The sequence below is a fragment of the Pelobates fuscus genome, chromosome 9 (genome assembly GCF_036172605.1).
Source record: "Pelobates fuscus isolate aPelFus1 chromosome 9, aPelFus1.pri, whole genome shotgun sequence".
NCBI classification, from domain to species: domain Eukaryota; kingdom Metazoa; phylum Chordata; class Amphibia; order Anura; family Pelobatidae; genus Pelobates; species Pelobates fuscus.
The window spans coordinates 145,848,648-145,876,031 of NC_086325.1; the positions used below are offsets into that span (position 1 = coordinate 145,848,648).

Sequence of the window (27,384 nt, forward strand, 5' to 3'; positions counted from 1 at the left end):
TGTTAGCTAGTGTGTATGCGTCTGTTCGTGAGAGTGTGTGTGTCTTCAGCACTTACCTTTCTCCAGCGCCGGACTCCCTTGGCGCTGGGGATCCCTCCGCCACGATCCGCCTCAGCTCCGAATGCGTGGCAAGAGCCGCGCGCGCATTCAAACCGCCCATAGGAAAGCATTACTCAATGCTTTCCTATGGATGTTCGTCTTCTCACTGTGAGAATCGCGGAAGCTTCTCTAGCAGCTGTCAATGGGACAGCCACTAGAGGCTGGATTAATCCTCAGTGAAACATAGCAGTTTCTCTGAAACTGCTATGTTTTCAACTACAGGGTTAAACTAGAGGGACCTGGCACCCAGACCACTTCATTGAGCTGAGGTGATCTGGGTGTCTGTAGTGGTCCTTTAAGTATCTGCATGCACTGGCGTACATACCGCGGTCGCAGGGGTCACAGCCCTGCGACCAGGTACCCACCGCCATGTGTTGCAGCCCCAGCCCGCGCGGAGGGGAGGGGCACGGTTCAGTTTTCGCACCGGGGCCCCATGGGTTGTGTGTACGCCACTGCTCAGTAGAGTAGAGGGGGCGGAAGCTGGACTGAAGAGGGTTGAGGAGAGAGCAGGAGTTGAGGAAGCAGGCCAGATGGGTGAAGACTAGTCTTTCAAGAAGCTTTGAGGAAAAAGGGAGCAGGGATATAGGACGATAGAGGGGGATGATGGGTACTCCAGTAGCATGTTTCAGGACAGCAGGAACAGTGCCAGTTGAAGATGTGTGTTAAGGAGGGCACAAAACAAGAAGAGAGAGATCTAAGGAGGTGAGACGGGACAGGATCAAGCGGGCAAGTGGTGGGGTGAGAGGAAAGGATAAGTGCAGCCACCTCTTGTTCAGTAACCTGGGAGAAGGTCAGAAGGGTTGGAGAGGCATGATCCAGGGAAGGTTGAAAAGGTGAGGGGCAAGGTGGTGAGAATTCTTTCCTTATCTGTTCAATCTTGTCAGTAAAGTAGCAAGCAAGACTATCAGCTGTAAGGTTAGTTTGGGGGGTGGCTACAAAATATGAAGGATGAAAATATAGTTATTTAGAACTATGACTCGAGATTCATTCCAAATAGGCCTCAGTACTGGATGTGGCTATTGTACAAGTATTGTAAAGAACACACTAGTTTCTCAAATAAATACAGTAAGTGTGATTTCATCCACCCCATTTATTTTGTTCTCATTACTGACTGGTACATTTTAACCACCGATCGGCCAGATTATATTATTTTGCAGTAAAGATTAACTAGTCATGTTTCTGAAAGGAATATCTTAAATTAAAAAAAAAAAGACACCTTTAATCGACAAGGTTGAAGAATTCATCACATGATCCACTCAACGAACACAAAGCAATATATATAAAAAAACAAAACAAAAAAAACAAGTATTAAATTTTAATTACTGGCACAATACTGGAAAATAAAGTAATAATATGCAAGTTCTTCACATGTCACTGCATGAAAACAAGACGTATAATATTAAGTTATTTCTAAATGTCGTTTTAGGTTGCATGTGTGGCTTATTTTAAAGGTTGGAGGTTGACCACATTTTTTTTTTTTTTTTTAATTCTTTATTTTGAAGGTGTATTAAGAAATATCACGAGTTACATTGACATATGAAAAAGGTGTATCACATCATAGTACAAAGGTAGTCAAATCTCAGTCAATTTGAACTGCACTCAATGTTTACTCTTTTATCCATGTCACGTTACGAGTATTGACAGTAGTGCAATAGCTTGCTCCTAGGCTTATGGCCCCTTGTGGAATAGTAACAACCTATAATTGCACCCATTGGGGTTGAGACCCCATGTTTAGGAGGTTGACAACTTTAAGAAAAAAATAAAATTTAAGTTCTTAAAGTGGCTATGTCACCAAAAATAAACTTAATCAAATCTGCTGCTACATTGCTCCATGTATGACAGCCACTAGAGGCAGGTTAACCCTGCACTGAAAACACTACGGTTCCTGTAAAACCTGTAGAACAGCAATGTTGGCAGCTGAAGGGATAAAAGGGGGGGACATGGCACTCAGACCACTTCACTGAGATTAAGTTTTCTGGGGGCCTGTAGAGTCCCTTTAAGTTAATGTTAAGTACAGTAGTTGGTAGATGGAGCTTAAAGCTTGACTGTCTCAGTTATCTATCAGATTTACCTACAATTCAACAGCAAAAGAAACCATACAGAGGGAAAAGAGTAGACAATATGGACAGTAAAAAAAAAAAAAAAAAGGTAAGTGTGGAGTGAGGAACAATCACCGATTCAGATTTATGGAGCATAATGAAAGGAAAACCAAAAGAAAACAAATAGGACATGCTTGCTTTAACAAACAAATAGGCAGCACACGACAGTTAAATAAACAATTCTGTTAGATTCTAAACATTTCTGCAATATTAGGGATGGTTACCCTTGGAACCCAAGATGCTTAAGAACTACATTTCCAATAAAAACTAAGAAGGTGTACTGATCAAGTTGGGAAATATAGGTGAAAAACAACATCTGGGGTGCTATAAATAGTCATGGGCTGTATTGCCTTAAAGGCACCATAACCACTGCAAGCCAATGCAGGCACCGACTGTTTAACAAACAATGTGTCACAGAGGCACTTGAGAACAAGACCCCTAACTCAGCTATGGTCAACTTGAAATGTCCATTACCAATATTAGTTTATCCATAATTTAAAGCCATTCATTGGCTAAATGGGTCAGGTGATGCGCTCAGCCAATTAATGTCTTTAAAATATGTACAAAATTTATACTGCTAATGAGAATATTACATTTCCACAATGGTAATACTTGAGCAGGGGGATAGGCCAAGGATGCCTCAGGGTTCCCTATTTTTTTTTTCAATGTCTCGTTTTTATTAGTTTTTGCGACATATAGAAAAATACAGGGGTACAGAAGGGAAGAAGGGGATGGGGGAAGATTTCATCGACATGAACATGGACATTGGTCGTTTTTGCTGGCATAGACTTAAGTTGTCACAACACAAACTTTCGAGCATTCAAGAGTCAACCTCTGGTAACACCTTTAAGCATAACAGGGTATAACAGGGTCTGACAGAGTCTTACAGAGTCTAACAGCAGGGGTTGAAAGCGACTATACCCGTGACCTGCGTAAGTTTGTGTTCAAAGTGTCCCAAGTGTCCCTCATGACAGTTGTCGGCTGGGGTGGAAGTGCAATGGTCATCTATCGAGCGGTCGTGGTGGCCGGGCATGTGGCGTTGCGAGTCTCATTGTCTATAAAGGGTTCCCTATTTTGATGAAGCAACCTGAAACCTATTTGGCAAAGAATCAGGCAGATGGTGCTACAGCCAAATGGCCCCCTACGTTGCATGAAGTGGTTATAGTGCCTAGACTGCTCATTTAATGTGCCAGTGATATGAAAGCCATTAAGTGTCTTGAATTTAAAGAGCAACTGATTACATTTGAAGTGGCTGCATGGTATGGAGAGGACAAGGAGATCAAATTTAAGCCTGCGGTTCAATTAATGAAAGCCATGGGCATATTTTGTTAAAGGGAAATCAGTCTTCTTTACATCTGTATAAGACCCAATACTAAAGATCAGTACTGAGATCCGTGGCAGACCCGCAAGGCCTCTTGGATCTGGTCCTCCCGCAGCAGATGCAAGCTACGAATGGCGTATAAGAGTTGACTCTTAGAGTTTCCAATAAAGTTATTACACAGGAATGCAGGAAGGCCTCCCATTCCATCACGCAGGGTGTAGAGAGGAACACGTACAAGGCCCATAACCTAGAAAAGACAGGTGTAAAAATTTAATCCATTGAAACAAAAAAACAAAACAACTTACATCTTAAGCAGAAAGCAAGTCTTTAAAATCATTAGTTTTACAGCAGGACAATAACAGGTGGTCTAGTTAGCATGTGAGAGGAGGTAGGAACTTGTTTAACCCCTTAATGACCAATTTCTGGGATAAGAGGGAATCATGACATGTCACACATGTCATGTGTCCTTAAGGGGTTAATGCGTGTGTTTATTGCACATTACAAGCATAGCTCCTCCTTGTGATGACCCACCTCAGTTGTAGACATGAGAATGCAATGAGAATGGGACAAATAGTTAGGCATTTATAAAAGCCACAATGTTACAACATAGAGCATGCCGAACCAACTGAAGAGGGAATAGTGCAATGAGACTTGAACTAAAATGTGCAATTTACTTGTCCATTCTTCACAATTGCCAATTTAGATAAAGAACCACTATTATTCTTGCATTCTCCTGAATAGCCACTAGAGAGTGCTAGTGCAGACAGCCTTTTCCAGACTGTCAGATGTTTGCAGAAAAAAAAAAAAAAAGTTATTAGATAAAATCTAATAGATTACCAGGAGTAGTTATGGTGTGTGGAATACGTCTTTAAGAAATAGAGTTAAAAAAATGGCAGACTGTGTACACAATAAATGGTGCCACAATAAATGGTTACCTAGGATGCAGTTGATACAATGTTCAAAGATTTATAGTGTCTGCCTGTATCAGATGACCCCAGTTATCGGCACAGTTGGGGTCATTCTGTTTTAAACAGGCTATTTGTTATAGTACTGACAGTGTGTTATTGAACTTTGTTGATCCCAATTATGCACAAAAGATTGAAGTAAGAATTACTTTAACCCCTTAAGGACACATGACATATGTGACATGTCATGATTCCCTTTTATTCCAGAAGTTTGGTCCTTAAGGGGTTAAAATCATATATATTGGTCTTAAGTACCAAAATCCTTCTGTCGTTCTACAAAACAGTAAGATGGAAAACCATAGTGCTTACTTTGATATTTCTTAAAGACGTATTCCACACACACCATAACTACTCCTGGTAATCGATTTTATTTTATCTATTAACTCTCTTTTTCTACCAATTCTGGCTTTAAGTGGGAGCCGGTTTTATCCAGTAGAGTAGCATCAAAGCCATTACTGTCTAGCCTAAATTGAGAGTTTCACTCTCACCTACACTTGCTTCAGTCAGATATTTATCTATTTGCTGGGAAGATTAAGACACTTTCCATTTAGTATTGTTTGCAACTGCTCAATTTCCTAGAGGACTTGCTTAATCCTGCCGTTAGAGTTCAGTGGATTAGTGTCCTCTCTTTACACGTCTCTGCTTACGGTGTCTCCAGGATGTGATGGAGAGTTCTGGGTTTCCAGAATCACCAGTTTCCAGGATCCATTTATTATTTACTAATTTATAAAGCGTCAACATATTCCGCAGTGCTGTACAATTAGTGGAGAACGTACAATATACACAGACAACTACAAGAGGTAGAAAGAGCCTTGCCTGTAAGCAGATATCTAGCCATTGAAGCTCTTTTATATAAAGTGCTTAGCTAGATAGCCCATGAGCTTACAATCTAAAGAATACAATAGGAATTTGAGACAAGAGGTAGCAGGGGAAATTTGGAGGTGATGGCTAAAAAAAAAGAGTTGGCAGAGATAAGCAGCTATTGGTAAAATGTAAAGAGAATGAAGAGGTGCTGAATTAAAAACAAAATTCCAATATATATTTGAGAATTCTGCCTACTCTCCCCCTTACACAGTCCCATTCTTACTATGGCTGTTACCGGACAGATTCAGTGTCAAGTAAGAACCATCAAAAATCAAGGCTTCTGATTATCCAGTTACTTCAATAGACAGACAAGGCTTTAAAATCCTTTACTGAACGGATCGTGACTTGATCAATGCAATTATTCCCTGTAATAAATGGGGATTAAAGGGTTACTCCTTCCTCCTTGGCCACTTCTAATTTAAGTGCTTACTGCTTCCAATGTTGCCTATACAAAGAAAGCTGTGATTTTGTGCCGGGATGTAGTTACAACTCAGGCACACATAACTTGGTCAGACCAGAACTCAGGACCAACTAATGCGAGTTCTGTGCAAAATGTGCTTCTGGCACGGTTGGCAAAGTATCAGTTCATTCACTTGCAGCGTTGTGATGACCCTGCAAGTAGAAGCCTGTTGAACTGTCCAACTAAATGTTTACTGTAAAATGTGTCCCTCCTGCAAGCCCTCCCAGTGTACCTCGTTGCTCTTTCAACTGTGTTTTGGGGGGTGGGAGAGGGTTCTTTTTCATCCTCCTCTTTAACCTTCCTCCCATATGCCAGTCCTCCCCATCACCCTACATAAATAGTGCTTTTTTTTTGCCCTCTCCCTATGTCCAACCCCTTGACCAGCACATGAGCCCAAGGTCCACCAATGACATTCTATGAGAAGTATCTGATTGGACATCGGATGGGGAAACTGACGTGATGTAACGACAGGTGGTGGACGAGACTAGAGAGGATATGACCACATGCTGGATGGAATATGAGTGAACAGTTTTTGGGGGGAAATTGATTAATAGTTAAATTCAAGCAAAAATAAAGGAAGTTAGACAAAGAGTTTGAGTAATCCTTTAATGCTGGTTAACCTCTGTACAGTTTATTGAATCTAATCTCATGTAGAACTGGAACATATATGTTACATTCCATTGAGGCAGCTGCCACCTTCTTAATTCAGCTACCAGTCACTGTTACTACAAGTATTCTCAGGCAGCATAAAAAATGCACTAGTGTTGCCCTAGCACTAAGCATCTCCCCATAAATCTTGCACTACAACCAGCACCAACGCCATCACTAACTATCCTAAAAATATCAAAATGTTATGTAATTTGGGGGCGGGGCCTGGCCGCAGATCGGATCAGACACGCTTTGTCTGAGCTCCTGCCTCGGAGCTGGGAAAATCGGAGCTAACCGCGGGCCATAAGCAAACACCAGCCTGAAAATGCGACCACAAAATCTCCCAGGCGATGGCGATTCAGGGGATACCCAATAGGACCCCCAAAGGCACCAAAGTCACCCGATCGAGGCCTGAGGCCTACGGCTTGAGCTCGGGTGGGACGGCCGCTCACCCAGTTCTCTAGCCGGTGGTCTGCCACCCCCCCTCTGGGCCGGGGGTCATCCCGGTCCCCACGGGCGACCACCACCGCACACCACAACATCTCCACTCCGGCCGAGCATTGCGGAACGGATGGAGTGCACCAAGATGGCCGACCAACAGCTACACGACATACCCACCGAGCAGCACACAAGTGAGTCTGGTTGTTACCTCGTGGCGGAGAACTGCTGCGGCTCCCTCACCAAGCCCTGCGCCCACCTGGTGACATCCGTGCAAAAGGCGGGGGGAGTGCGGAGATAGAGGAAAAGCGGGGGAAGGACGGGACCTCCCTGGGCACTCTCTATCAGGCAACGATGCTGGCACACATAACGGGCCCACCTGGGCTGAAGACCGACGAGGGTGGAATCTAGGGATCGACCGATATTGATTTTTTAAAGCCGATACCGATACCGATATTCTGTGAACTTTTAGGCCGATATAATTTGCCGATATTCTGTACATTTACCATTTTGGAAAATAAAAACTATTTCTAAAGGTAAATGCACAAAATATACATGCCACGTGTAGTGGATGCAGTGTTTGTGTAGTGTGAGTGTTGTGGATGCAGTGTGAGTGTTGTGGATGCAGTGTGAGTGTTGTGGATGCAGTGTGAGTGTTGTGGATGCAGTGTGAGTGTTGTGGATGCAGTGTGTGTTTGTGTAGTGTGAGTGTTGTGGATGCAGTGTGTGTTTGTGTAGTGTGAGTGTTGTGGATGCAGTGTGTTTGTGTAGTGGATGCAGTGTGTATTTGTCTAGTGTGTGTAGTGGATGCAGTGTGTATTTGTCTAGTGTGTATATAATGAAAGCAGAGTGTTTGTGTAGTGTGCGTAAAGTGAATGCAGTGTGTGCGTAAAGTGAATGCTGTATATACTAAATGCAAAGTGTGCGTGCTTGTGTAGTGTGTGTATATAAGGAATGCAGAGTGTGTGTATTTGTGTAGTGTGTGTGTATAGTGAATGTAGTGTGTTTATATAATGCAGAGTGTGTGTTTGTATAGTGTATGTATATAATGCAGTGTGTGTAGTGTGCATTGTATAAACACACTACACAAACACACTGTGTATATAATGCAGTGTGTTTGTATAGTGTGTGTGCATATAATGCAGTGTGTGTGTGTATAATGCAGTGTTTGTATAGTGTGTGTGTGTGTATATTGCAGTGTGTTTGTATAGTGTGTGTGTATATTGCAGTGTGTTTGTAAAGTGTGTGTGTATATAATGCAGTGTGTTTGTATAGTGTGTGTGTGTATATTGCAGTGTTTTTGTATAGTGTGTCTGTGTATATAATGCAGTGTGTTTGTATAGTGTGTGTGTGTATATTGCAGTGTGTTTGTATAGTGTGTGTGTATATTGCAGTGTGTTTGTAAAGTGTGTGTGTATATAATGCAGTGTGTTTGTATAGTGTGTGTGTGTATATTGCAGTGTTTTTGTATAGTGTGTCTGTGTATATAATGCAGTGTGTTTGTATAGTGTGTGTGTATATTGCAGTGTGTTTGTATAGTGTGTGTGTGTGTGTATATTGCAGTGTGTTTGTATAGTGTGTGTGTGTATATAATGCAGTGTGTTTGTATAGTGTGTGTGTATATTGCAGTGTGTTTGTATAGTGTGTGTGTATATAATGCAGTGTGTTTGTATAGTGTGTGTGTATATAATGCAGTGTGTTTGTATAGTGTGTGTGTGTATATAATGCAGTGTGTTTGTGTAGTGTGTGTTTGTGTAGTGTGCATTATACACACACACACACACACTATACAAACACACTGCATTATATACACACACACACTGAATTATATATACACACACACTATACAAACACACAGTGCATTATTATACACACACTGTGTTTGTGTATAATAGAGTGTGTGTGAGGGGGCATTTTTTTTATTAAATATTTTTTTTATTTTTATATTAAAAAATGTTATATATATATATATATATATATATATATATATATTTAATTATTATTATTTGTTTTTTGTTGTCCCCCCTCCCTGCTTGTTGCCTTGCCAGGGAGGGGGATATGTTAATCCCTGGTAGTCCAGTGGCATTGGCTTAGCTGTGAGAGGGGGGCAGCAAGCATTTACTCACCTCCTCCAGCTCCCCAGTGTAAATCTCGCGAGACCAGCGGCCGTCAGAGCTGGCCGCGGGTCTCGCGAGATTTACACTGGGGAGCTGGAGGAGCTGCTGGGAGGTGAGTAAACGCTTGCTGCCCGCTCTCCCCAGGACCGCCGGGCTTGTAATGAGCCCGGCGGTCCTGGGAGGTATTATCGGCAATATCGGTATCCCTATTGGCCGATACCGATATTGCCGAAAATACCGAATATCGGCCGATTATATCGGTAAAACCGATAATCGGTCGATCCCTAGTGGAATCCCAGAGCACCGACTGCCTATGCTGGAAATCACCCACAGCAGCCCCCCACAGGGGAAGAACTCTGCCTCCCATGTGAGTTACCCGGTCCGCGGACCTGAGGTGCAGGCCTTCACGCAAGCCCGGGGCTATAGGGGGGACTTGACAAGACCCTGCCCCGCATCCCCACACTTTCCCACACACCCGAGATGAGGCATGGGCTGGGCCGGGACTTTATACCCCAAAAAGCACAGCAAGAGGGCGGGTAGGCCCACACGCTGGACTAATTTGAACTTTACGGCCAAGCTATCTTCCCGCTCCGGTGTGGGTAGCCGCACGGAGAGCTCCGCTCATTTAAGTGCTATGTTAAGCGCCCGGCGAGTTTTAGCAGCTAATTCACTCGCATCACAGCTAGCCTGCAGTCTAACTTTGCCACACACACTCCACATAGCCTGCACAAAGCCAGTTAGACAAGCCAGAAGCTTTGCATGTTATTTTCTCTAAGTGTGCCGCAGCTATTGATCCTGTAGTCAAATGTCTATGCATGTTGCACACCCATCTAAGCGTGTAACCTAAGCCTGAATCACTCACCCTTACTCTAACGCATGTGGTAATCTACTCACAGCTTCACTGGCTCTTGCCACTGTGAAATAATCACATGCCTAGAAAGTTAAGCGATATCACTCTATGTTATGTTACCAAATACCTAAACAAAGTAAAGCTATACCGATTCTATCGTTATATATAAAAAATGTGCTTGTTCTACCTTGTACCCCTATGTTCAACTGTTCGTATTGTGCTAGAGGACTGCCTTTGGGGTACCTCACAAGCAACTGTCATTTGCCTACGCACTACAAAAATAAAGAAATAAAAAAATACAAATTTTTTTTTAATGTAATTTAAGCTACATAACGTTGAAACATGTATTAGGGGAAAATAGTGCACCTCATGTGATTTATTTTGTGGCCTCCAGTTTGTTCTCTGGGTCCCCCTGCCGACAGGAACAAACAGCAACTGCCGACAATGAATGTAAATCCAGCTAATCTCAGGATGGCCAGAAAGTGTATTTCATGGTTATGCCCTGAAAAGCCACAGTGAACGCCAAACTATGCATAATTTTTCATGTGCAGTGTGATCACCCTCCCTGTCACATCCGCACATGCCATCAAATTAAATATTGTTGGTGTTTGTACTGCAGATACCGGTTTCACAGCCTAGATAAGGTCTACTTTAAGGTGGTTTACTGCTACCCACCTCCACTCCATGGTCCTTGGCATTGACAGACTCGGACTCAATTTTGTCCATGTCCTCCAGCTCCAACTCCTTGATGTAGAAATGTGTGACACATTTTTGTGGAAACTCTCGAACCTGTGCACTTCTATAATCCTTCTCTGTGACCTCAAATTTACTGGACGAGCACCCCAGCTCCTCTTCCACCTCTCTGTTCAAACCGGCTTCCAGGGAAGAGTCTTTAACATCTACAAACCCTCCAGGGAATCCCAGACGTCCATCAAACCGCATCATCATCTGTGGTAGACCAAGTATGAAGGAGAAGAAAAGAGAGATGTAAAAGAGGAGATGAGTTCTAATAAAAACACAAAAACCAAAACAAGATTTAAAAATGCATATCTGTGTGGGTGACCAGGGTAGATTCCACCCCCTCATGGCACTCCTGTCACTACAACCACTACAGAACACAGTAATTTAAAAAAAAGATTCACGCAGTCTGGGATTGTTGGGAGGTTTCTGGAGAAGCCTCCATCTAGTAAACTTATATCGTATGCAACACCTGAGTAGGACCATATACATAAAGAGCAGCGTACGGTTTTGTGCAAAAAAAATAAACAAGTCTGATTTAGATTCTATAACAAAAACCTTCAAATTTGTGTAGTAATACATTTGTGAACTTTAGATGTGATTTAGAGTTCACATTGAGTGGTGCATTTTGGATGCAAGGTCTGCGTCATTTCCGTGGAAAATCCACGTAGCTGTTTCTTTGCAATTTTTGTGTCAACTGAATTGAGTTTTCTAATTAGGGCAAAAAAAGCACTGTTGTCAGAATTGGTAGCTAGGATACACTTGCTGGGAACACTGGGCTAATATCACATTGGACTAACGACTTTTTGGACACAGCAGGTTATTTGGGAGCCAATAACAAAGCTAGGTACCCTGGCAAACAAGCAATCTGTGCATTTGCCTGCAGAACCGTACTGTAGAAGATTGTGTTTGAGTTCTGTGTTCTTTTTGCTACCGCGAAGGAATTCCATGCAAAGAATCTGCAGCATTTCTGGCCGATCCACATAATTTTCATTAAAAACTCGACTTCAAGACTTCTCAATGGCTGCACCGTTCCTGTGGAACTCTCTTCCCTCCTCCCTTAGATGCTCACCCAGTCTCCACTCCTTCAAAAAAATCATTAAAAACCCAATTCATTTATAAAAGAATATCAATTAAACTGTTAATAGCTGCCGACTGATTCCTCTCTTGCAACTGTCACTAGTCTAATACTATCCTTACCTTTTGTGTCACTTTACCCCACTCCCTCTAGCATGTAAGCTCATTGAGCAGGGCCCTCAACCCCTCTGTTCCTGTGTGTCAAACTCGTCTCGTTACAAATACCTGTCTGTTCGTCCACCCACTGTAAAGCGTTACGGAATTTGTTGGCGCTATAAAAATAACATAATTAAAAACCCACACCAAGCTGACGTAGCAAATCATAGTTAACACTACAGGCGCGTATTTAGGGACACAGAAACCCAGACTCTAAATACCAATTTTCAAGCATGGAGCTCACGTGTAACTTTTGCGTCTTTTTTGCGCAATGTGACAATTTTTTTTGCTATAGACTCTAAATCAGGCTTACTGCCCACCCAGAGTACAGAAAACAGTCACCCAGAGGGGCCTTACACCCTACTGCCCAGGCAAAAGCTGCCCCACTCCTCCCAGCCTAGATTTTCCCAAACGTATCTCTTAAAACTTAGTTGCCATAAACTAAAGCAAACTAGGGGCAATAGAAATATTGGTTTGGGCTACTTGGTGAGACATCAGGATATAAGACTATATAATAGTCATATTAATGTTATGACAATGTGATATTGACCAGGTGATGGAGTAGGACAGCCCACTATCTCTATACCCAGAGTACCAGCCATCTCACCAGCAGAACATGTCTGATAGGGACCCTCTCAAACAGCTTGGCACTGGTGGGCGCATGAAACAGCACGTGGCAGGCGTGTTTGTAGCCTTCCAGCCGCAGGGCTTCCTCCCTGGAGACATTGCGGGGCCGGGGGCGGTTATCAGGGAAGCCCTGGTTAGAATAACTCATGTGAGCCATCATTTGGGTCAAACCTGCAGAGTGCGCATGCGCAGACAGCGGCAAACGAGGTGAAGCGCATGCGCAGACAGCGGCAAACGAGGTGAAGCGCATGCGCAGACAGCGGCAAACGAGGTGAAGCGCATGCGCAGACAGCGGGCAAAGAGGGTGAAGCGCATGCGCAGACAGCGGGCAAAGGGGGAGACGCGAGCGAGGCGAGGAACGCACTGGCCGGAAGTGGACTCACACTGTGATTGGCTGAGCTTACTCACTTCCTGCATGTCAGAGGTTTAAAGAGACAGTATGGGCTAAGCCCAGCCATACACAGTGCAATTCTAAGGTGTCTCAGTACTTAGTTTTTTTGTTATTTTTTTTTTTTAAGTTGTAGGGAGAGGAATGGAGGTTTGGTGCATTTCAGCCAATAATCTGGTATTATGCAAAGTATATAATAAAAAATATAACAAGATAAGATGAAAAGCTGTCAATGTTTTTTGTTGATGCCAGATTAATGGTTTAACTTCTCTCTTTTCTTGCACTTTGTGAATTATTGGGCATTTAAAATGAAAAATTGTAGGTAAAAAAACTAAAAGAAATGTTCAGTGCGGTTATTTTGCCCTCATTTTTAAAAATTTCTGATAATAACCCAGTTTGTGTTGAATACAGCCTTCAGCCTACTCAGTTATTCCATCTTGTGACCGCTCTCCTATTTCCCAAACCCCATTGTCCCCTTCATACAATGCCCCACATTCTAATGCAGTTTATCATACGCTCTGTTTTGGGAGCAAAATGTTGATCTTTATTGGGCGGAACATCAGGGTGAATAGTTTACAGTAAGTCATTTATTTTATCATGGTTGCTTACCCCGGTAGATAGAAGATATATTTCACAATTGGAATTTTGAAGAACGGATCACTAAGTTAATTTTACAAACGAGGAAAGGGTTTCTAAACCAACACCCTCCACAATTTTCTTATTTTGTTCCCTACAGAAAAAAAAGTTTTAGAACTAGAATTGCACATAAATGTGTTTCAGCCAGTACGAACGAACCAAATAGATAAATTTAAATGCAGATTAAAAGGGCATTTAATTGATTCATTTGTACCAGCTGAAACACATTTGTGCACACTCTATATCACAAAAACAGAGAGATACAGCTGTAACCCAGAACAAGAGAAAAACATAACATCGTAACTATAGATTGAAGGGAGGATGATCCCAAGCATGCAGCCCCCCCCCCCCCATTTTAGGCAGTACGAACTATATTCCTTATAATTAGTACGGAGTATGGTAGGATGTATCACAAGCATATTTCACTTAACTTTGATCCATAATACGCCCAGGATCCAGGTTTAATGAACTCTTCAAAAAATAGTTTTTGATGAATGTTCCGATTTTTGTACATAATTTTTCATAATCGTCTTTCGGATGAACTATTGTTGTTTTTGGATCTTTATATATGCGGTACAGAATATAAACTCAACTTGTACAGTAAATACTGTATATAATATGAATTCAGGTTTTTCTGACCAATTGTGTACATAGATGAATTTTCATGTGAAGTGATGCACTAATTTATTGTCTTTTTTGTTTACACTATCCATTAAATACTTTTTGATTTTTTTTGAGCAACATTTTGGAGTGCGGTATTCTTTTTTTTGTGGGTAAACCTGATACCAGCACCCTTCTGTAGGTTAGAGTGCCAACCTACATTTATATTTTTCTCTGGATTTTCACGGATCCATTTTGGATTCTTGTATGTGCTTCGCATTTTGTAATCTGTTTTACATACTTTGAGGGAGACTTATCAAAGTATTGCTGACACTTTTATGCCTAATTTAACACAATTAGTCAGGTTTTTGCATTTGTTCCTTCGTTTGAATGTCATTTAAACTTTTTTTTTTTTTTTTTTAAAGTACACCATTTCTTGGGCTACACTACAGTTTTCTCGTTCTTTCCACCACTTTTCAGACAGAACATTTTGTACAGAAAAGTGCTGTGTTTCAATTTTTTCCACCAATTAAATCTTTGGTGGTCTTCTGAAAGAAGATTTCTACAAAACCTGGAAGAATTTGCGATCAAGAAAACCATTGTTTAGATTACTTTTAGAACATTTTAATAAATAGGATGCAAATAACACAATTTAACTCACTTTTTAATGATAAATATCCCTCTATGTATTGCATTTTGTAACCTACTGATTTAAGGCTAGAGAAACTACCCTTTTTGGAATGAAATGTTGCCAAGTCAGTCAGTGTATCAAACAAAACTACTCCTACGCAGGCATGTATTTACCACAAGGCATTTGCCAACGGCGGCACTTTCAGGGAGGGGCGCCAAAAAAAATCCACCCAAAACTTCCAGAAAAAGGCCTTGTTTGCCTTGTGTTCTGGGGCTGCCCACCTTACTGTGAGTGAGTGAATGAATGTAGCTGTCAGTGTGTGTCTGTGAGTGAGAATGGGTGTGCCTGTGAGTGTGTGTCTGTCAGTGAAAGTGTGTGTTGGTTAAACAGTGCGTGCCAATGACTGTATCTGTCAGTGAGTGTATATCAGTGCATGTATCAATAAGGGCATGTGTCTGTCAGTCAAAAAAAAATGGCCTTGAAACCAATTGGGGGGGGGGGGGGGCAAATTTAGATTGGGGGGGTGCCCGAGTTTAGTCGTGCCTAGGGCAGCACAAATCCAAAGTACACCACTGCTCCTACGTTCACCTAAATGGAAGGATTATAGTGCTTGCAGGAACCCCAAAAACTATGCAGACAGTAATTCACAGCATAATGAGAAAGATGAAAATGGAATGCTAAATACTTTCATCTATCATTTTATAGTAACCTGGGAAGCACAGTGTACAGTTAAAATGAGGATTCATGTTAATCATGACATGTCCCTTTAAAGTAAACATTTTCAGCCAACGGACACTGAACTGTATCCCCCCCCCCTTTTTATATATTACATGGCTGCATTTCAGAAGAGACATTTAAAAAAAAAAAAATATAAAGCAGTCACAATTCAAGCTATATTTCCATTATATTTTAATGTGTTGCCCATTTGAGAAATTTGCACATTGAAGTGTTACAATTGCCCTAAAAGTCTACGGTAGGAATAGAATGTGTGGAATACTTTTAAGAGGAAAATTAAGTCAACAGTTTGTCAAGAGTTGCAGTATACTTGGTTTTATTATTTCCTATGAGACGTTTTCACTTTCTGTAAAAGAAAGCGTGTTTTAACAGTTGACATATTGTATTTGAAGTTCACAGATAATTTTGCTACATAGAGTTAAAGTGATAAAATAAGAACTCTACCCCAATCTCATATTCAAGTCTTTAAGGCAGATTGTAACTTATCTTGGTGTTAGAGATGCCAGAATACCATGCAAGTGCTGTTGATCAGAAAAATATGTGCAGTTCTGTAACGTGCATTGTCAAGCACAAACCCCAAAAGACAACTGCCACATCATAGGATTTTATATATTTACTTCTCCCTATGTCTGTTCTTTGTATATGGCAGTCAGCAAAGCATACAGAGAAAAGACATACTTCTCCTCTTCATTTTCAATGTTTAACCTGGCTTTGCCTTGTTTGAACTGGATTTTGTCCTTTTCTAAATCTTTAATATAAAGTGGATCAACTCATGACAAGGATGTTAACACGAGTTATAGGCAATTTTCTGCATTTTATTCAATGATGTCAGCTCCAGAGTAGTGACAATTCCTCTTGAAATTCCCAATTTCTCCCACAAGGTCCGGATAGACATTCTAAATTATCTAAACTTTCTTTCACTGGAAAAGCAATATTTATACCACATTTACTTCTATAACCCTACACGATTAGCCAAAGTTGTCAACCTCATATCTGATATGGATACAATAAAAACACCAGCACTGCTAAAATTGGTGTCAGAAATAAGAACACCACTAGCTGTAAAGGTGGTAATGTAGGACTCAAAATTAAAACGAGGGCACTTCATTTTACTTTAATTCCCAGAATGGTTCTTCAAATGGGGGTCTCCCAAAGTCAGGTCCTGCTAGCACTGAATGAATTTAGAACCCCACACCACAAAAGGTGTGGGAGTCTAGAAAAAGGATTCCTCCCGGGTGATGAATTTATTTAAGATGTAGCGGAAAAAAAAAAATTCAGTCTCTCTTTAGGAAGCAGAGTCAGAAGCCTCAGAGCTGTCTTTCACATCCGTGCTTTCAGTGGCCTCGCTAACTTCGCTGACGTCTTTGCTGTCACCACTGTCCTCCGTTCCTTCCTTTTTCACAGCATTTCCTAGACATTTTTCATCTCGGCAGCATTCGCCAACATGTGCAGACCGGTTATCAGACTTATTCTCAATCGAACTTAACGGCTGGGAACGACTCTTATCTTTGACTTCCAAATGCTTTCTTAATTGCTGTAGAAGAATACAGAAATTATATACAAAATAACTTGTAAAAAAAAAAAAAATACATCTGATATGCCATTATAAGCTAAGCAGGGGTGCAGAGATAATAAATAATTACATTTTAAAAAGGTACTTGTACGTCCTAACAATCTTCTTGTTAGAAAGATTGCAGACCCTGCTTAGACCTGTAGATTGGCATTGTTATTTACTAAACTCAGAATCTTCCCAGATAACTGAAAAAAAAAAAAAGGAAAATAATGAGGCCAAAGTAGCTGATGTGGAAAAACACTTCAACTCAGCTGTAGTCACAACAGACAATGGTGTGTGCCAGCTGCATGTTGTGCAAGTGTCTGGTGTGTGCACGTGCACATTTGCATCTGGCTGTATGTTGGAAGCACATGTGTCTGGTGTGTGCCAGCTGCATGTTGTGTGTGTGGTGTGTGCTGGATCTCTTAATCTCACCAATCCTTCAGCCAAATCTGGATCCAATACATTCAGCACATGCCGCAGACCTTGATCTCCAATTCTGCTCCTTGTGGTACCAGCACTGAGTCAGAGTGCATGCTGCCAATCTGCAATGCGCTCTGACTCAGTAGAGAGCGTCAGACCGCGGATTCCGGTTTTGAGGTCTGCAAGTGCTGGAACTATAGCATGCACACTCTCTGCCCCTTAACACGGTCCTTTGTCCAATAGCCAACGGCAGGCCTCAATGCCAAAACAGACTGTCTGCCCAGTGCCCGGAACTGCATGTCCTGGGGGTCCGGCGATACAGTGCTCAGATTACATTTAATATCTTTGGACCATTTTATTGGATACTAACCAGTGTAGTGTTCAATCTAGTAGGAATTTGAAACACAATGGGTATTTCTGGACTTCTATGCACAAATAGGTATTCCTCTATTGTTGGTTTTAGCACTCATTTTAGGAATATAGGTAAAGGTTTATGGATTATAATACAATTTAAGTTGTTTTAATTTGTCAGTTTCCCCCACTATTTTATAGCGTTTTTCTTTGCTTGCAGTTTATCAACAAAGTTGTCACCAGTCAGTATTCCCCCCCCCCCCCCCCCCCCCTCCCCCTCAAAACCGGAGGCAGGTTCAGAACTCACAAGGGAAGCCATGGTAATCATTCGTAAACAGTTTGACTGTTAGATGGGGCTAGGGGAATTCTGGCACAATAGCCTCTACAGGTGGCTGTGGTCATGGTGCATAGATTGTTCTCATTAGAATAGCCCTTCAAAAGCAATCTTAACATCTAGTTGAGGGTTTATCTTCTAAAATGTTACACAAATATGGAATACTAATAAAAAAAATTAAAAAGTAACTTATTTCCAGTCTGTCTACAAAATATAGCCTATGGCAGCACACAAACCTCATCAGCCATTTGGGTCAGATCCCTCTTCATTGCATAAGCGTCTTCCCCATCAGCATAGTATTTTGGCTCCACCTCGCTTATTCTGTAAACCAGATAGAATTTGTATTTTAGTAATGAATTACCCAGTTTAAGCTCACTTCCCTTAGTTACACCTTTCAAGCTGACAGTGTTGAGGAGAAAACATTTTGATCATTTATTTGGTGCTTGTTCTGTTACTGACTGACTCAAGTAGTGGTCTGACAATCCATTATGAAATTTTTTAGTATTACTTTTAATAAAGCCTAAATCTGACATGATCACATGAACAGTAATTCAATACTCACTGGAAGTTCAACGTGTTGGAATATAGATGCAGAGCTGCTCGATTGCTTAAATCACAAGAAACAAAAAGATATTAGAAAGTAATAAAAATTTAAAAAATTCTACTGTACTGCAAGAGAAAAAGAACAAAAAAAGTGTAAGGCCATTGACACAGAATTATAAGAGCAATTAATGCTACCAACCGTAATACACATGAAAGACAAAGTCAACTTCAAGTAGGCACAAAATGTATACATGTGAAAGTCAAAACACCAGCAATACACAAACTAACGAATACTTATCTGAAGCTTGCGTTGCATACTATAAGATGACAGACACAGTAAATTGGAGCACACACTTCAAAGTGTTTTATTGCGGGGATACTATACGCCACATTTGAAGACAGAAGAGTGCACACCCGCTGCAGTGGTCATATTTTCCAGTGCTAGAGAATGGCACTCTTCAACGACCTTTGGGACCAGTGACAAAATACACAATAACAAATTAGCGTCTAAAGATTCTACACAGCATAGAATCATATTGCCCCAATCATTTACAAGATGTAGGGCTGTATAGAGCTGCAAATGCAAAATAAGAACAATCCACACTAACACAGATACTGATTTGCAAGGGGTTATTTAGCTTTAAGGGAAGCATGGTTTTGACAATGAAAAATAAAAAACTGACAAACGTGTTGAACTGCATTAGGCACAGACCTTTTGCGTACATGCAGGGAAACATATTTTGCATTGAAGTTCTCGATCATGGCCCGCGATGCTTGGTCCATCAACTTTTGAGCCAAGCCAAGTCTTCTGTGCGAACGTTTCACTGCCTGCAATGAAAAACAATGCAGGGTCATCAGTTTTTCAAAATCCTCTGCAATCAATCATGAATCAACAGCACAGTCATAGGATACAAAACGACAGATCTCATTTACTTTGAACAAAGTGGAAAGATTACTGTTGTGTCACTTGCAGAAATCATGCTTCCACAAATATACCAGCTTGACATGCAAATGAGCACCAACAGGCATTGTGTTTCAGACTTCACTATGCACTTCTGCATGTGCCCTTAGCAATGGACACTGAACACTGAGAAGGCAGTGTTTACATTAGAAAGCCTGCAGGAACAGGCTACAGACACCAGAACCACTATATCAAGCTGTAGTGGTTCTGCTGACTATATTGCCCCTTTTAAGTAAAATACCTTAGACTTGATAAAGCAAGGAATTCCCAAAAGCTCGTCACTACAAATTTCTATTAGTGCAATAAATAAAAAAAATTAAATAAATAAAAGCTATTAAGAGATTCTGCAATAGGTCACTATTTTGCGTCTACATTACTGGACTAATACGGTAACTAAAATATACAAAAAATATGGAAAAAGTAAATAAAATACATACCAGAGAAGTAATATGACCATGAGGCACATCGTCTGGATCTTCTTCCCTAGGGAGAAGAACCCAAAACATACTGTATTGTGGAGATTTTTTTTAATGTTGCTGAAAGGCACTTCTGTAAACATTTATAGATTTTTTTGTTAAAAGCACAAAATGTGTGAAAAAGCCATCAAAGTGAACTTGTCATGAGACTGAAGCTTGTCTACGTCTGTTGTAGCCCAGAGGTAGGAAGTCTCTGAATTGCCCAGCTCTAACCAAACAGGAAAACTATATACCCCATTGGCTTTTACTCTTATTTTGACAAGGAACCAGATTTGGTACGAAGAGTTAGCATTCCACAACTGGATATTATTTCAGAGACCCAGTCTGCAAACATTAAGATATATTTTTCAAAACACCTCAGTCTCCTCCTAGTAGCAAAGGGGCCTCCACTGCACTGGGGATGGCATGGCTATTTCAGAGAACATTTTTGTCCTGATCTTCCTGTTCCTATCAGTAGGGAGGCACCAAGACGACATGGCAACCCAATTATCTGTTCCATCCAAGGGATTAAGAAGCAGTATTCATTAAAGGGAAACTCCAGTGCCAGGAAAACTGCAGGTTCCCTCTCCCTCCCACCCCCCAATCCCCGGTTGCTGAAGGGGTAAAAACCCCTTCAGTAACTTACCTGAGGCAGCGACGATTTCCCTCGTCGCTGCTTCCTCCTCCGCGCTGCTCCTCCTTCTGACTCCGTCGGCCGGTGGGCGAGAATGATCCTGCCCACCTGCCGAGGAGACCTAATGCTCATGGCGCATTAGTGCTCCCCATAGGAAAGCATTGAAAATGAATTTCAATGCTTTCTTATGGGGAAATGAGCGACGCTGGAGGTCCTCACACAGCGTGAGGATGTCCAGCGACGCTCTAGCACAGGTTTCCTGTGCTAGGAATCAGGAAGTGCCCTCTATGGCTGTCTAGTAGACATCCACTAGAGGTGGAATTAACCCTGCAAGGTAATTATTGCAGTTTATAAAAAACTGCAATAATTACACTTGCAGGGTTAAGAGTAGTGGGAGTTGGCACCCAGACTACTCCAATGGGCATAAGTGGTCTGGGTGCCAGGAGTGTCCCTTTAAAGATTGTAGTGGCGAAATACAGGTACTGGGAAAGTCAATGAGGAGCAAGTTGAAATAGTAAATGCAGGAAATTACTGAATGAACAAATGCCTTAAAAAGCATTGTGTAATATAGGAGTGAATACAAGCACGGATTTCAAAGTGCAAGTTACATGCTTTCGCTTTCATCCTGATTAAAAGCCCCCCATCCTAACCTTTAATCACTTTTTAAAAAAGATTAGTTTCTTTGTTGCCTTACCCATGTCCTGACCCCATAGCCAATAAAAGTTCAGGAACATAAGATTTAAAGGGACACTATAGTCACCCAGACCACTTCAGCTCAATGAAGTGGTCTGGGTGCAATGTCCCTCAGATTTTAACCCTTCGATGCAAACATAGCAGTTTCAGAGAAACTGCTATGTTTACATTTGGGGTTAAGCCAGCCTTTAGTGGCTGTCTTTCAGACAGCCACTAGAGGTGCAACTGCGACGCTGGAGGCATATTATGCCCCCATCGCGCAGAGCATCCATAGGAATGCATTGAGAAATGCTTTCCTATTGACAGCTTGAAGAATGGGCGCGCGGCACTTGCCGCGCAAGCGCATTCGGCTTCGCTGACGACGGCTGAGGAGGAGAGGTCACCAACGCCGTGGGAGCCTGGCGCTTGAATAAAGTAAGCCGCTGAAGGGGTTTTAACCCCTTCAGCGCCACGGGAGGGGGACCCTGAGGGTGCGGGGAACCCTCAGAGCACTATAGTGTCAGAAAAAACGCTTTGTTTTCCTGACACCATAGTGATCCTTTAACATGTTTTGTGTAAAGTTAATTTGATATCAGTCTGTAACCCAGTTATAAATTGTACATGCTGAGCTTTTTATAGATGCATAATATTTAAAGATAACTTACATTTTTGCTAGGACATAACCAACTATTTTACCATTTTCATCTTCTGCGATGTAAGACAGCTGTGAAAGGGAAAAAAAAGAAAGTTACTTTTAGTTAGCAACTGAGTTCCAAAAAAGATGTGACAGTTCTGTCTTAAAGGGAAACTATAGTGCCAGGAAAACAAACTCGTTTAATAACCCCTTCTGTCACTTACCTGGGTCCCACGCTCCTCCCCCGCCGCCGGAGACCCCATACGCATGCACGGCAATGGCCACACTCGCATTAGGATATTCCAATAGGAAAGCATTATTCAATGCTTTCGTATGGAGAATTCGGCGACGCTGGATGTCCTCATGCATAGCATGAGGACATCCAGCGTCGTTTAGATGACCTAACTCAGCCACTAGAGGGACTTCTGGATTCTTAGATGACTGCTAGACAGCCACTAGAGGAGGACTTAACCCTGCAAGGTAATTATTGCAGTTTATAAAAACTGCAATAATTACATGCTCAGGGTTAAGGGTGATGGGATTTGGCATCCAGACTACTTCAATGGGCTGAAGTGGTCTGGGTGCCTACAGTGTCCCTTTAAATGAAAATATTGGGCATGGGTTGAATTATTGTTTTTTTAAATTCTAAACTGTGCTTATTTTACATAGAAACATAGAATGTGACAGCAGATAAGAACCATTCGGCCCATCTAGTCTGCCCAGTTTTCTAAATACTTTCATTAGTCCCTGGCCTTATCTTATAGTTAGGATAGCCTTATGCTTATCCCACGCATGCTTAAACTCCTTTACTGTGTTAACCTCTACCACTTCAGATGGAAGGCTATTCCATACATCCACTACCCTCTCAGTAAAGTAATACTTCCTGGTATTATTTTTAAACCTTTGCCCCTCTAATTTAAAGGGAATCTCCAGTGCAAGGAAAACAATCCGTTTTCCTGGCACTGCAGGATTCCTCTCCCTCCCACCCCCCAATCCCCAGTTGCTGAAGGGGTGAAAACCCCTTCAGTGACTTACCTGAGGCAGCGACATGTCCCACGTCGCTCCACCTTCTGCCTACGTCGGCCGGTGGGCGAGACTGATCCCGCCCACTGGCCGAAGAGACCTAATACACATGCGCGGCAATGCCGCGCATGCGCATTAGCGCACCCCATAGGAAAGCATTGAAAACGATTTTCAATGTTTTCCTATGGGGAATTGAGCGACGCTGGAGGTCCTCACACAGCGTGAGGACGTCCAGCGACGCTCTAGCACAGAAAACCTGTGCTATAGAGCAGGAAGTTCCCCCTAGTGGCTGTCTTATAGACTAGACAGCCACTAGGGGAGGACTTAACCCTGCAAGGTAATTATTGCAGTTTATAAAAAACTGCAATAATTACACTTGCAGGGTTAAGGGTAGTGGGAGTGGCACCCAGACCACTCCAATGGGCAGAAGTGGTCTGGGTGCCTACAGTGTCCCTTTAAGACTATGTCCTCTTGTTGTGGTAGTTTTTCTTCTTTTAAATATAGTCTCCTCCTTTACTGTGTTGATTCCCTTTATGTATTTAAATGTTTCTATCATATCCCCCCCTGTCTCGTCTTTCCTTCAAGCTATACATGTTAAGATCCTTTAACCTTTCCTGGTAAGTTTTATCTTTTATCCTGCAATCCATGAACCAGTTTAGTAGCCCTTCTTTGAACTCTCTCTAAGGTATCAATATCCTTCTGAAGATATGGTCTCCAGTACTGTGTACAGTACTCCAAGTGAGGTCTCACCAGTGTTCTGTACAATAGCATGAGCACTTCCCTCTTTCTACTGCTAATACCTCTCCTAGTTTACATCAGAAGCCCAGTTGTCCCCTGGCAGTCAGTGAATTCCACACAATTTAATCTAAGACTTACTGTGCCACGAGCATGTGTGACACTAATTTTAAGTAAAACATTAAAGGATATGTTAATACAAGCGTGACGATCAACTCCATTAATTGACAGAATATTTACTGCTCTGAAATCATGCTGCAGTTATTTGTTTGTGTTTGTCTTTATCTACACACCTGTGGCCAGGAGAGTCCATGGTAAAAGTAATATTTCATTTGGTAATTTTCAGGCAAACACAGCAGATTGCAGTGTTGCATATTCATAAGGTCTTCTGGCTGCACAAGCAAAAAGAAGTAAAACAGGTTAGAAGGCAATTTGCATAATTTCAGCTGCATTATAAGAATGGCGAGAGGCACACCTTACATCAAGTAAGTAACTCACATTGTTTTAAAGTGAAGCAATTTGAAAAGGAACACTATTGTGCTATGAATCCAAATCTCTATATTGGGAAAATAAAATAATAATACATTTTTCGAGCACTGAGGTTCCCTTGGCGCTCCTTACGATTCAGGCTCTTACAATGTCACAGAGGAGGCATTGCCTCCTCTGCCGATGTTTAATCCAATGCTCTTCATGGAGAAGTATTGGGGACCTGATTATTATATCATTGAATATTCTGTTTATGTAGATAAAAGATCTATAGAATCTGATAAGACAATCTATTTAGGCAGAGAATTCCACATCTTTACTGTACTTATTGTAAATAATCTCCTTTCCCCTGGTGTAGGCGAAAACACCTTTCTTCCAGTCTCACTGGGCGACTTCTTGTCTGTTGTATATTCCTGCTAATTTACAGGTTAGCACATAGCGCTTTGGACTGACCCTGTATATATATTTGTATAGTGTTATCATATCGCATCTGATGCGCCTTTTCTCTAAAGAAAAAAAAAAATGCAGTATGGGGGCTTCCACATTACAACATGATCAGGACTGTTATTAAAGGATCACTATAGTGCAAGGAAAACAAACTTGTTTTCCTGACACTATATAACCCTTAGGTCCCCCTTCAGCCACTTACCATAATCCAGCGCTCCAGATTTCTCCTCCCCCGCCGTCAGCTCCCGAGTGGAGCGGAATGCGCATGCGTGGCAAGAGCCGCACGCGCATTCGAACAGTCCATAGGAAAGCTTTTCTCAATGCTTTCCTATGGACGTTCTGCACGCTGGATGCCTCGCGGAAGTGCCTCTAGCGGCTGCCAGGAAGACAGCCACTAGAGGCTGGATTAACCCTGCAATGTAAACATAGCCGTTTCTCTGAAACTGCTACGTTTACATGTGAAGGGTTAAAACCTGGGGGACCTGGCACCCAGACCACTTCATTGTGCTGAAGTGGTCTGGGTGACTATAGTGTCCCTTTAAGCATTTAATAGCAATTTCACTAAGCCAACCCCAAAGCATTCTGGGAAAGGCAGCCATTAGAAGGGCTGTCATGAGGCATATAATAGCAGCTAGACTAAGCTAGCCGCTCTGCATTCTGGGAGAGGCTGCCATGCTCCCACTGATAGAGCCCATGAAAGTGTGAAGGGGAGGGTGTTTCCGGCTGTATGACCCGAATGTTTCCCCGCAGACAGCCTTTCCAAGCCCGGTAACTAGCCCACTGCCCCCCTCGCGGTGTCCCATAACCCCCCGCGGCCCCGGTTACCCGTGCGTTCCGGATATTCATGGTGCTGCTCTCAGGGTTACACGCTCAGCCTGGCGCATGCGCAGACGCTCTCCCGACCCGGTCTGACGCAGTCAGCAAGGCAGCCAATCAGCGCAGAGCCGCTTGCGTTCCAGGAACAAGAGCGTTATTGGTCAGTAGCTCTTTCCTTCTTGTCGACCAATCAGAGTGCTTGTATCAGTGTGATAGCATATTACCCAATCACAGTACCCGTGTGAACGGGATTTGTTTGATTGACACAGCAGGAAACCAATAGCATTTCTAGGCTGTGTGCAGCATTGTATTCCCAATGGCAGGATCAGGTGTTATCAATTACAGCCACTGTTAATAATTTATATAGTATTATTATTATTTATAAAGCGCCAACAAATACCGTAGCGCTGTGCAATGGGTGGACTTACAGACACGTATTTGCAACAAGGCGAGTTGGACGCACAGAAACTGGGTGTTGACGGCCCTGCTCAAACAAAATGTTTGCATATACAATATTAAAATGTAAAAAAAATGTTACTTCAAGCATCATTTATTTATTTATAAAATATTCTACCAGGAAAGATACATTGAGATTTCTCTTGTTTTCAAGTATGTCCTGGGATCATGGTCACTAAATCTCGCTGTAACGGTAGTGGTTAGCATTTAGTACCGCGTTGGTCTCTTACCTGGGGCCCTGCCCGGGTCTAAGGCTCCTCTTCAGCTGGGTTATAGATTCCAAAGTCAGAAGCGAGTGATCCGGTCACATTCATTGGCTGACTGTTCTCAAACTGTCATAGTGCCGCTTTAATAACAGTCTTACATTTGTATGCACTCTGATTATAGAGTGGGTAAATTATGACATTGCTTGTTATAAGAAATACGTTATTACTTGAACCCTATGTATGCCCCCATTTTATATTTTTCAGATTAAATTTTTTTCACGTGGCTGCTGTCAGCTGGTTATGCTGTTACCAGCAAACCAACATCTGAACTGCTGATTTCGGGACGCCGAGAACAGCATAAGGTCTGCACCCAGCACTTTCTGTACTAACTAGTAGGCATACCGTAACGAAGCCCTACTATTATTTATTTAAAGATATCTGGAGTTTGTTTTAATTCCAATTTTAATTTATGTGAAGTTTTTTACATTGATACTTAGCTTCCAGCTAAGATTCAAATAAAGTCAATTTATTAATATTCTTATTTGTACAAAGGATTCCCTTTTTGTAGTGAAATAGTGTATCACTAATTTACCCCCTTTTTTTCTTTTCATTTTCATATTTTATTTGATCATGGAGTAACACCAGAAAACATCGGGAACAAAGGGACCTACACAGACTATTATTGGACTTTATTATTTAGTCTGTTGCATTTATTACATGAGTAATTTTATTGACGTTTTATTTGTGTATTTTTCTAGAGGCAAAGGGTATACTTTTCACTTATTTACTTTCAGGATCTCTCTCAATATCATGTCGATAGTCATATGCTTTCTTGCAATATATATTACTTTATATGAGTTGACATATGACGGGTTGTAAGGTTTATTTCTCTCATATTGCAGGCTTTACAGTAACCTGTTAGGGCCAGGGGCTGGCTACCCCCAGTCTACCTTTATGTAATATTGGATGCAGGTTTGGAAGGACATGTTTGGGTCTTGTCTTTGCTTCACATGGGAGCCCAGTGTTGACTGTCACAAGCGTCTTTGGAACTGCCTGCTACGACTTGCGTTCTGGCAACATTTTCTGCTACCCCAGGCATTCCAGCGCCATATTCTACATGCGAATTTGCAGAAGGGACGGCAATGGGACTTGGATTGCTACACTTGTCCATAGCTGGACTAAACCCTTACTGGAAAGATCTTCACAT

General features: G+C 41.9%; 2 protein-coding genes across 2 annotated transcripts; both read right to left on the reverse strand.

Moving 5' to 3' along the window:
- Positions 1-1,382: 1,382 nt before the first annotated feature.
- LOC134573142 (U8 snoRNA-decapping enzyme-like) lies at positions 1,383-12,668 on the reverse strand. The gene is made up of 4 exons (XM_063432668.1): positions 12,440-12,668; positions 10,537-10,809; positions 3,326-3,766; positions 1,383-2,867 (listed from the first exon to the last, which is right to left on the reverse strand). The coding sequence occupies exons 1-3, from the start codon at positions 12,617-12,619 to the stop codon at positions 3,578-3,580; spliced, it is 642 nt and encodes a 213-aa protein (XP_063288738.1). The 5' UTR covers positions 12,620-12,668; the 3' UTR covers positions 1,383-2,867; positions 3,326-3,577.
- A 3,080-nt stretch (positions 12,669-15,748) lies between these two features.
- NAA10 (N-alpha-acetyltransferase 10, NatA catalytic subunit) lies at positions 15,749-25,620 on the reverse strand. Its single transcript, XM_063432669.1, has 8 exons — positions 25,525-25,620; positions 24,060-24,158; positions 22,040-22,098; positions 20,051-20,096; positions 19,365-19,480; positions 18,672-18,716; positions 18,346-18,430; positions 15,749-16,983 (listed from the first exon to the last, which is right to left on the reverse strand). Exons 1-8 carry the CDS (start codon positions 25,543-25,545, stop codon positions 16,735-16,737), a joined length of 720 nt encoding a protein of 239 aa, XP_063288739.1. The 5' UTR covers positions 25,546-25,620; the 3' UTR covers positions 15,749-16,734.
- Between the last annotated feature and the right edge of the window lie 1,764 nt (positions 25,621-27,384).

Bases quoted from the DNA above. Each gene is read 5' to 3' on its own strand.
- LOC134573142 (XM_063432668.1), bottom strand. From the start codon at position 12,619: ATGATGGCTCACATGAGTTATTCTAACCAGGGCTTCCCTGATAACCGC. The intron at 10,810-12,439 runs GTGAGATGGCTG...GGTCTACCACAG, and splicing joins CTATCAGACATGTTCTGCTG to ATGATGATGCGGTTTGATGG. The intron at 3,767-10,536 runs GTGGGTAGCAGT...TGTCTTTTCTAG, and splicing joins CCAAGGACCATGGAGTGGAG to GTTATGGGCCTTGTACGTGT.
- NAA10 (XM_063432669.1), bottom strand. From the start codon at position 25,545: ATGAATATCCGGAACGCACGG. The intron at 22,099-24,059 runs GTGTGTAGATAA...TCCCTTTCACAG, and splicing joins ATGGACTCTCCTGGCCACAG to CTGTCTTACATCGCAGAAGA. The intron at 20,097-22,039 runs GTAAGTTATCTT...TCTTCTCCCTAG, and splicing joins GGTTATGTCCTAGCAAAAAT to GGAAGAAGATCCAGACGATG.